The following is a 10,412-nucleotide window of genomic DNA, read 5'->3' on the forward strand; positions in this document are numbered from 1 at the left end:
CCAAATGTGCCCATTTTCTGACTGTGTACATATTACCTCAAATGATTACTGAGAAATAAAGACCTTTCCTTGGTTTCCCTGTAACCCGTCTACATCAAACTACTTCAGTTACATTTACGCACCCCATTTTATTCTCTGCTTTCACAACAGTGTGTTTAATGGTGTGTTTAACTAGTCTCACCGACCCAGACAGACAGCAGTTACTGTTCAGGAGGGAAAATAAGTGATAATATGCACCTTCCTGCCACAGTAAATTATGTGTTTGTGTTAATTTACATGGCAATAAAAACCTATTCTGATTCTGATTCTGATAATCATCTCTTGCCGCCACTTTAACCAACCCCCGACCACAACCTACCATCTGGTCTGGGGGGTGGGGCTGTCTGGTTTCCTTGGCAACACCGAACCCTCTTCCCCCTATCTGGTTGGGGGCTCTTTGTCCTGCGCACGCTGTTCCGTTTGCAACCTGAGTGCACGGGGGAGGGGGTTGGGTGCGCATGCGTGAAATAAATAGAGGGGTTCGCTTCAAGGACTTGCAACTGTAGCCAACACACACCCCAGTACTGCGGCCTCCACCCCCTACTCTACGTCTGCTGTGAAGCTGCACACACCCCAGTACTGCGGCCTCCACCCCCTACTCTACGTCTGCTGTGAAGCTGCACACACCCCAGTACTGCGGCCTCCACCCCCTACTCTACGTCTGCTGTGAAGCTGCAGCAAAGCAGCCTTACCATCCCCCGTAGAACCACATGCTCTCTGAGCTGCAATGCTGATCAGGGACACCAGTGTCACAGCTTACGACAGAAAGGCTTTAGAGACCGTTATCCTCAGCTGAACTGCTCTTTGTGTGTGAGGTGTGCTTGCCTGAGGATGAGTCAAATGAAATAATTTGTAAAAATATTATGAATAATAAATTATCAGTGAGGGGAACCACAACATCGCCTCCACATTTGCAGACTTAAATTGAGCTTTTTCTTCTTCATCTAATGTATTGTTGACTCCTAATCAATAAAAAAAGGCTAACTGAATTTAAAAGGCTCTCATCTCTCATTATAAACCAAACAGTATAAAAAAAGAATCTACGTATATTGTAATAAATGTTCCTTCAATCTAAAATGTGCTTATAAAGAAGATGCTGTAACGTTGTCCGTGTGAATCTGACTGTTAATAACCACAACTGAACCACCGCACAGTTATGGAAACTCACAAACTTGTCTCCAGATGCAGCTAGCTGCAGTAATCATGGGGACATGTGTTTGAGGTTTGGGGGAGGGACTTTGTTATTAGTCTCCTGGACTAAGTTGTGGTTAGAATGTCTCAGTGTCATCCACCACAGACTAAACACCAAACTGCCCCACTGAGCACATGGGGCCAGCTACAACTACTGCTCTCAAGAAATTGCGATATTGGTTTTGGGCCCTGGTCTCCACTAAAGTCTCTTGGACTGGTCTCTTGGAAGTCGCTTTGGTTAAAGCGTCTGCTAAATGAATAAATGTAAATGTACTAAAAGACCTCTTAGAAACCGTAAGAAAGGAGGAAGTGGCTTAAGTATTTCACACCTGTCTGCGAGCAGATGGAGATGCAGCCAGGTGTGAAGGACACGGCTCCTCTCAGGTCCTGCTTTACGACCCTTCGCTTTCCTGGGCCTTGTTCTTCATCCTTTGTACCTCACAACCGCAGTCGTAGCAACAGTTGGAACTCAAAGGTGCAATAGATTTTTTCAGTGAAAGAAATAAAGGTTTTGTCCCCTTTAAACATTTTGTGTAAGCTAATGAAGCCCTCTAAGAGTTGCTTAGCAACACAAACAAATCAGTCCCAGTGGAATGTCAATTATCATTTTTGGAGCGTGCTGCTACTTTACAACCAATTATGTTCCAGTGCTCCTATTTCAGCCAATCGCCTTCGGCGAGGCGGGTCTTCCTCCTTGACTTATTTCACGACACCACTGTCAATCAAACTCGAGCTGGAGGAAAGCATGGACTTTTATTTTAAATTATATTATTACCTAGTGCAGCTTTAAGAAAGCAGTCAATAACATGAAAAATTTGTAGGGTACAACTATAAAATTGTAACTATGCATATTATTAACTACGTTGGTACAACAAGGGAGCAAGAGCTGGATAAGGTGTCCAAGTCCAAGTCCTTATGTATACTGACTACCTGTTAACAACTGCAACTGAACTGTAATGGAAATGTAAAGACTCTGATCATGACTGGTTCTCAAAGGAGCTGCATTAGATGCAAAGTTCGTAACACATATGGTGACCATTAGACTTCCTGGCATGTTCCTCAGCTTGGGTGTAGAACTGTGAATGAAAGTGTAGAAATCCAGGGAAGGTTTACTGCTGAACTTAATTACTTTAGTGTGTCAGAAACCTACAGATGCAATTTGTTAAAGCTACCTGACTTTCTTCTGGCAACACTTCAGAAAATCAGAATGAAGAAAGTAAAAGGGAGTACTACAGGAAGCATAGCTTCTGCAGGTGACTTGTTAGTCTCAATTTGATGTTATATCGCAGGTTATATATGTACTTTTGAAAACAGCAAACTGTCTCCCGTAACAAATCTTTATCTTCTACCCCACCTCTACTGTCATTCAGGTTTTACAGAAAAAGAAAAATAACAGTTGAATCACATGAAACGTTTATCTGCTGAGTAATGCCACTGCGTAATGCTTGAGTTAAACATGTTCTCCTCAATAACCTCTGTGCCGTCATGTTTATGGGGAAGTCTGGAGCATATTTCTGCTTTCACACTAACCGCGCCACAGCAGTGATCCCCAAATCTGACAAAAAAGCCCTAACTCAAGCTTGAAGTGGAGGAACGTGATGCCACTCAAAGATCTTGCTCAAGTTATCTGCCGCAAACCAGTTGCTGGGTCACACGTTTCCAGTTCAGGGTGTAAGCAGCAGTGACAGAGAGAGGAAGCTGAACACAACGAGGTGGTGATTCACGCTGGATCAGGTCACATGCATGAAGGCAAACTCTTGGCAAAGCCCTTTTTTCTGTAAAAAAAAACCAATAACAAAAAACCAACGCAATCACATTAACCCCATGAATGTTCCTGTTGTTTCACAGACTTCTATTATGTGTTTTGTAAAGAGGCACACCTTTCATTCTGTTGTTTTGAAGAACCGTGACGCAAGTTGGTGTTCCTTGGACCTTGGAGTGTGTTTAATTAGGACACATTAGTGTCTGGCTGAAAGCATGCTTGTGGCTTACAATGCCCCCACCCCAGAAGGGGGAAGGGTAAGACATTCCTGCCGTGACCTTCCTGTTTAGAACCGATATTAAACAATAAAGACCAATTATATGAGACGGTCGGTTCCAAAGAGCCTCGGCAGAAAATAAAAAGACCTGCAAAAAACACAGAGGTCCACGGTTAGATGTAGTACTTTTGCAAGCCATTCAAACACGTGTATGAATCGGTTTGCTTGTCGGTTTGTGAGAAACTGCAAGATTATTAGACCGGTCGCCAAGAGAACTAAATCCAAGTTCAGAACTGAGCTCAACGAAATGTTATCACAGGTACAAGGGCACGATAGTTGTCCGGGAACTGTAATCACTAAAGTGGATTTATCACCTTCCAATGGAAGCTGATGTCATGGCGTAGATGGCAAATGGGACACACTGTCACACTAATAGGAGGGCATTGATTAAGCACCAAGACACAATGCTGAGCAGTAAACAATGTGTCTGTGATTCACTAAGAGAGCGTGCCAAGGAATCAGCCCGACCTGGACAGACCCAATTTTGCCTTGAAGAGGAAACATAAATCAAGGTCTATAAAGGTCTACGTCCCCAGTCCACCTCAACCACACCATCCACCACAGCCTTGCCTTCACAGTGCCACCATTGTGCTTGTAGTTTCAAAACAAGGACCAGCGTTATGGGGCCTGTGAAGGAGGCCCACCCATCATTGTAGTGTGGTGGAGGAAAGGTTTCAAGTGACAACTACTTCCGAACACCCACTCCTACAGGAAAACAAGGCTTGTTTCCACAGTAGACACTACAGCCAACCAACCAGCGTGATAATTCAGGAAAATATAGACTTCCATTCCTTCCCCCATTTTTTATTATTTTTTATATATAAATAATTGGGAGGACTTCTGTGTCTACCCTTAAAAATAGAAGTCAAAAGACTTAAATCGCATGTATGGACGATATTCCAAGTATTGCATCAGTAACATTGAATATCTTTCACAACGCACCTCCCACTCGCGTTTAGGGTGTGGGGTACGCATGCATAGACGGGGAGGAGAAAAGGGGGGAATTGGGACATTCTTTGTCTTCACCCCACCATTTGGAACCCCGACTCGAAGGAGCTGGTCTCGTACTAGCCACTTGAACTGAACGGACTTGTGAAGAGTGACGCTTTGTTGTATAGTTGAGGGAACTAGGGGAAAGCGCACACAAGTTTTTTGAGCGTTCAGATTTCAAGGGACTGAGGAATAAATCTACATCTCGAGGTAAGCTAAGACAATGGTAATATAGCCGTACATTAACAAAGCAATGCGTTAAGTATTTTTTTTACTCGGCTAGCGGCAGCATGCAAGCTAGATGTTAGTCAGCTTCCAATTGAGATATTGTTGGTAAATATAAAATGATATAAAAGCTTCCAAACAGCTACTCTTGTGAATGTTAGCGAGCAACCTCTAGTCAGTTATTAACCTCCGAGACAATACACTGTCGGTATGGGATGTATGTAGATGGTCAGCAACTTGAGCTATTCATATAGCTAGCAAGCTAAGTATTGCGCGCGTCTCGTAGGACATTATCCAGCAGCACAAATGTGGCATTAATTTGGCTACTTCTGTATAAAGTCCCTATTACATGTATCCTGTAAGTTGTGTACTGAAACGGCCAGTGGTGACATGTAAGGCATGATTTTAGTAAGCCAGCTAGGTACAATTTTGAAGAACGGCTGTCTGGAACTAGCTCGCTAGCCAGGTGATGGAGACGATGGGACACACGAGACGCTTGAAGCTCGCGCACAACGGACTCGTGGCAACAGGAAACCTCTCAATTAGGGGGTTGTTGGCTTGCACCCACCTTACGACAGCCCAAAGGGGTGCAAGGAAAATCAAACTGGTTATCAAGATAACAGTACCCATGCATAGTGGCACAGATTATTTACAGCACGGTGTTGTTCCCCATTGCGTCCTCTTGACGTTTTTTGAGTGTTAAATTACACAATGGCACACATCAGGTTTCTTGTTGCTTTTGTAAATAAGTCGAGTTTCTTTTAGCTCCACGTTTTATGCTCCTGGACACGGTAAGCCCTGAGCGTGCGCGGCGACCTGGCTGCGTTGAATGTTAGCCCGGAGTTCCAATTCACTATGGAAATCCACATCTAAAATGTTGCAGATTTTCTGTTTCATATATGTTGACACGTAACAGGGTTACCAAAAGTTATTTTGAAAGGGTTCCAGGTCTTGGGAGCATGGAGGAAATAAGTTAATTAAGGCTTATTGCTGACTTAGTTACTGCTTACGGCTTCCCCAGCACAGTATTTCACACACACGCCAAAAAGAAAACTATTAACTGAAGGGTGTCTTGTGTCCATCTTGGAACCATCTGAGAGGATGGACATAGCACTGAGGTGTCACTAGATGCTCAATGTGGGTTTATTTCATCCCTGGAAAGTAAAAGCTCAACTACCACAGGTTCACCCTGTGGTAGTTGACTCCATAACATGGACTTTAGAGTGAACTATGCTCTCAGAACGACCACTGCCCCCTGGGCCATGCCTGACCCTAACCCACATTATGAGTGACAGAGCGGGCTATCGATTTTAACTCCATCTCATCACTTGTCATGGATCGTGAAAAGACATCAAAACCCCTGTCAGTAGTTCCCATATGGGTGTGTTTGGACATGTTGACTCACTGACATCACTTCCAACACCCGAACGGCACTTGGAATAGTACAGAAGCCCTGTCCTGCCAACAGCCTGCCAAAGTTTATTTTAATTTTTTAGGATCATAGCAACAAAAAAAACAAAAGTGTGTACAGTCTGAACTGGAAGCCTCTAAGTTGCCTTTATCCTAAAGATTACAAAATAATGTTGCCACTCCTGTTTTTAAACAGACAAACCAAAAGTAATTAATCACTCGTTAAGTTCCATTGGTTTCAGGTGTTCTTCACCTGAACACATGAGTCATGTTCACAAACATGACTCATGTGTTCAGGTGTTCTTCACCTGAACACATGAGTCATGTTCACACACATGAGTCTTCTTGTAAGTCTCAAGAAGCACTAGTGTCTCTATGTTCTTTCATGTGATTACTTTTAACACTCCTGGATTCCAGTAGTTGAGTGAAAACCAGAGGTTTTGGTAAGTAATTTACTAGGTTACGTAGTCTACAGCTTCCTGGTGTTTTCTCCTAGACATCTGAGGAGTGGCTCTAAAAGCTCTAGCCTTCCACTGTCAAATGACAACAACAGAATAACTTATTTACTCAAATGATGTGAACAGGGTGTGAATTGGTGTCTTGTGAGATTATAGTGAAGTTGATTAAACTCAAACATTCAGTTGTGAATGTACATTTTGACTGCATGCACAGCAGTAAGACCAGCTTGATTCTGTTCTGAGGCAAATTCCATGAAGCTTAAGATAAGATGTTGAGCTTGTGTAAATGTTGAAGTCAGAGCCGCCACAGCTAATGGAAAGGGCTAGATTAACAGCTGTTGAATTACACTCCCCTCACAACGAAGCATTCCACAGCAGGATTCAAATGTTGTCAAAGGTCCCTGTTTGAGCTTATCTCCAATGTGTAAAATATGCCGACCGCTCAGAGATGATTAACTGTTAAAACTTTAAAGCTTGAAAATGAACGCCACCTGGTGGCCATTGGGAGTGTCTTACTCCTGCTAATTGTCTGTTGCATTGTGCAATTCTTTTTGAGGATCCAGTTTGTTCATTTTAATCCAATTTACACAGCTTTCTCCATGAACAGATTTATTATCTTAAAAGATATAATAGAAATTCTCTAATCAGGGAATTGGTCAGTTTTGTAAATTTGGATTGTTAATCAACAATAATCATATTTCTTACCCTGCCTATGCATCCTACCAGTGAGTTAATCTGGAATGTTTTTGGTAACACGACAGATTTAACTTTCACAATTTCCACAGTTAATGATAATGTTGTCGGTCAGCTGTAATCAGATCCTTCCTCTCCTCAGATCTGAGAGCTCCTCCAGGACCACAGACGCACCATGAGTTGGAGCTTCCTGACGCGTCTACTCGATGAGATCTCCAACCACTCCACCTTCGTGGGCAAGATCTGGCTCACGCTGCTGATCGTGTTCCGCATCGTGCTCACAGCCGTCGGTGGGGAGTCCATCTACTACGATGAACAGAGCAAATTTGTCTGCAACACCCAGCAGCCTGGGTGTGAGAACGTTTGCTACGACGCCTTCGCCCCTCTCTCGCACATCCGCTTCTGGGTGTTCCAGGTGATCATGATCACCACGCCCACCATCATGTACCTGGGCTTCGCCATGCACAAGATCGCCCGCATGAGCGACGACGAGTACCAGCCGCGAGGCCGGAAGAGGATGCCGATGGTGAGCCGCGGAGCGAACCGCGACTACGAGGAGGCGGAGGACAACGGCGAGGAGGACCCCATGATCTCCGAGGAGATCGAGGTGGAGAAGGAGAAGGAGCCCGCCCCCGAGAAGGCCAGCAAGAAGCACGACGGGCGAAGGCGCATCAAGCGCGACGGCCTGATGAAGGTGTACGTTTTCCAGCTCCTGTCGCGTGCCACCTTCGAGGCCGCCTTCCTGTTCGGCCAGTACATCCTGTACGGCCTGGAGGTGTTGCCCTCCTACGTGTGCACTCGCTCGCCCTGCCCTCACACTGTGGACTGCTTCATCTCCCGGCCCACAGAGAAGACCATCTTCCTGCTCATCATGTACGGCGTGAGCGCCCTCTGTCTGCTGTTCACGATACTGGAGATCATCCACCTGGGCGTCAGTGGCCTGAGGGACTGCTTCTGCGGGCCGCGCTCTCGACCGCCCCCCCCCCGACACCCGGCTCTCTCTAGCCAGAGGCCCTCTCTGTGCCGCAAGGCGCCGTCAGCGCCCCCTGGCTACAGCACGGCGCTGAAGAAAGACCTGCCGGGGAAGCTGGGGTTCCGAGACAACTTGGCCGACTCGGGCCGCGAGTCGTTCGGAGACGAGTCTTCGTCGTCGCGGGACCTGGAGAGGCTTCGGAAGCACCTGAAGCTGGCCCAGCAGCACCTGGACCTGGCCTACCACAACGACGAGAGGACCCCCTCACGCAGCAGCAGCCCAGAGTCCAACGGAACGGCCGTGGAGCAGAACCGCCTGAACTTTGCCCAGGAGAAGCAGGGCAGCACCTGCGAGAAAGGTGAATGTTGCTTCTAGTGGTCATGATGAGAGCTGGTAATAGTTTGGATTTTTCCCTTTTTATTTTAAAATAATATTTTACTATTGATTAAGTGATCAAGTTATTGTATCGTGAGTTAACCAAGATGTAAACACTTTTTTACTGTTGCTTTTACCAGTCAAGTCATGACAATGTCTTCAAAAAATCGTAATGTGTCACTGATGGACATCTTCTCTCCGTCCTTAGGTCTCCGAGCCTAAGTCTAATCATTCCCTCTAAGACGTTCACACCATGGATGGTACACAGACAGGAGCGTCTCACGGTGTGGGCAGGATCAGCGCTGAGCCCGGGCCCAGACCAGGGGCCGGCTTCCCCTCCCCCCCACCGCCCCCTCCTGGCTTTACTTGATCACGTGTTTCTCAAGATCATAAAGTGCCCATAAACTGTTACCTGAATGAGACCTCGTGCCTGTTCTTCCCTCAGGGCCGCTGGGTTGTTTTAGTTTTACATTTGTTTTGTCTAGGAATTAGGAATTTTAGGTAATTCTTTATATATATATATTTTTTTTTTTTACTCCCCTGGTCAACGTTATGGTGGGTAGGCTGCATCTCAAGGTTTCCTTGCCATCAGAGTTTACAATTTATCTCTTCCAATAATGTCAAGTCAGGCAAGTTCAGCACAAAAATGCAAGACGTACTTTGAGGAGTACAAAATATTTTAGTTTTTTTGTGGAAGATTTGACCTCAGTGAGTCAGTGCTCATAGCTGTGCACTGGGGGGCTGGAGGCCAAGGCCTCTAGATTAGAGGCAGCTACAGGAGGGCCTGAGGTACTTGGGTTGTTTGAACTTAAAATAATAAATAGCTGTCTTCTTGATGAGTTGAACAAAGGGCTATCATTTTGTAAATAGATTTATACATTTTGTATGTTTTTATTTTTAGGATCATAGCAAAAGACCCCCCCCCCCCGTCTGTTCAGTCTGAACTGGAATCCTCTGCAAGGTGCCTTTATCCAAAGGATTACAAAATAAACCTGGGTAATGCTTGAATACATGTAAATTGTGAGCTTGTCTTTATACTGTTGAACGTTTTGATACTGCTTTGATATTTTCCTTTTGTTTGGTTGAACTGGCTGGCTGACCTTGGCATTCCTGTTGGAGATGCAGGCAGCCTTTTGTGAAGTACGAGTGCAATGGGCACTTTTTTGTGATGCCTGTGTTTACTAGATTGAGGACAGTCCATTTATATTTACTTTTTCTACAACTTAACCAGTGGTATACTCAATCTTGATGCCACAATATACAATTAAGCTTAGTTCTTTGGCTTCTTGTGGTCACTGGTTATAAGTATCAACATGTAACCCTTTTGTGATGTGCTCAGAAATCATCTCAAGGCGCCAAATATTATGACATCCTAAATGTTTTTTTAGGCTTGTGTTGGTTTTCTATGCAATTCTAAATGGGATAGATCCGTAATGTTGTGCTGCATATCGGTTGGTAACCTAAGTCATTGATGATACCAAGCTGTAGCCGCAATGAAGGTTATGAACGGTGGAGTGGAGTCAAGATGCCTTGAAAGTGCACTAAATTATAGCATTAGTGTATTACATCATGTTAGTGCCATTGAGTAAACTGTCATCTCAAGTCATTTTTGAGACTTTCATACTTTTTTTATACTTTTGTATTTGTATTTTTGTGTTTCCTAAATAAATCAAATTTGAACCAACATTTGTCCTTTTTCATTTGCGGACCGATAATTTCTCAACAATGAGGTATAACTATTGGATTTAGCTTTGTAACATAAGCCAGTTAGATGTGTAAACTGTGTAAATCTGAATATGTACACAATAATGCTACCTAAGCTAAGAACTGGTCGTGCCAGAGATTCCTTCATTCTTATGGATATTAGGAACCTAAATTCACTTGGCTGACATCTAGATATCTTTTTTTTTTATTTTTTATTCCTGCCAATGGCCATTGTGATGGATTCATGTTGTAGGCTACTGTCCCAATTGGACACTGTCATTGGGTTTTGGGGAAGGTGTCTATTGTGTGTTCTGT

The 10,412-nt window shown here is 44.4% G+C and overlaps 1 protein-coding gene across 2 annotated transcripts; it reads left to right on the forward strand.

The window, feature by feature from the left end:
- The first annotated feature begins 4,090 nt into the window (after positions 1-4,090).
- gjc4b (gap junction protein gamma 4b) lies at positions 4,091-10,077 on the forward strand. Of its 2 annotated transcripts, none has more exons than XM_062456349.1 (3): positions 4,091-4,469; positions 7,188-8,376; positions 8,602-10,077. In XM_062456349.1, exons 2-3 carry the CDS (start codon positions 7,221-7,223, stop codon positions 8,613-8,615), a joined length of 1,170 nt encoding a protein of 389 aa, XP_062312333.1. In that variant the 5' UTR covers positions 4,091-4,469; positions 7,188-7,220; the 3' UTR covers positions 8,616-10,077. The 2 variants fall into 2 exon arrangements, with proteins under 2 accessions (XP_062312333.1, XP_062312334.1); XM_062456350.1 differs by lacking the exon at positions 4,091-4,469 and adding an exon at positions 6,228-6,337.
- Positions 10,078-10,412: the final 335 nt, after the last annotated feature.

Source organism: Osmerus eperlanus, chromosome 3 (assembly GCF_963692335.1).
Source record: "Osmerus eperlanus chromosome 3, fOsmEpe2.1, whole genome shotgun sequence".
Classification (NCBI taxonomy): Eukaryota; Metazoa; Chordata; class Actinopteri; order Osmeriformes; family Osmeridae; genus Osmerus; species Osmerus eperlanus.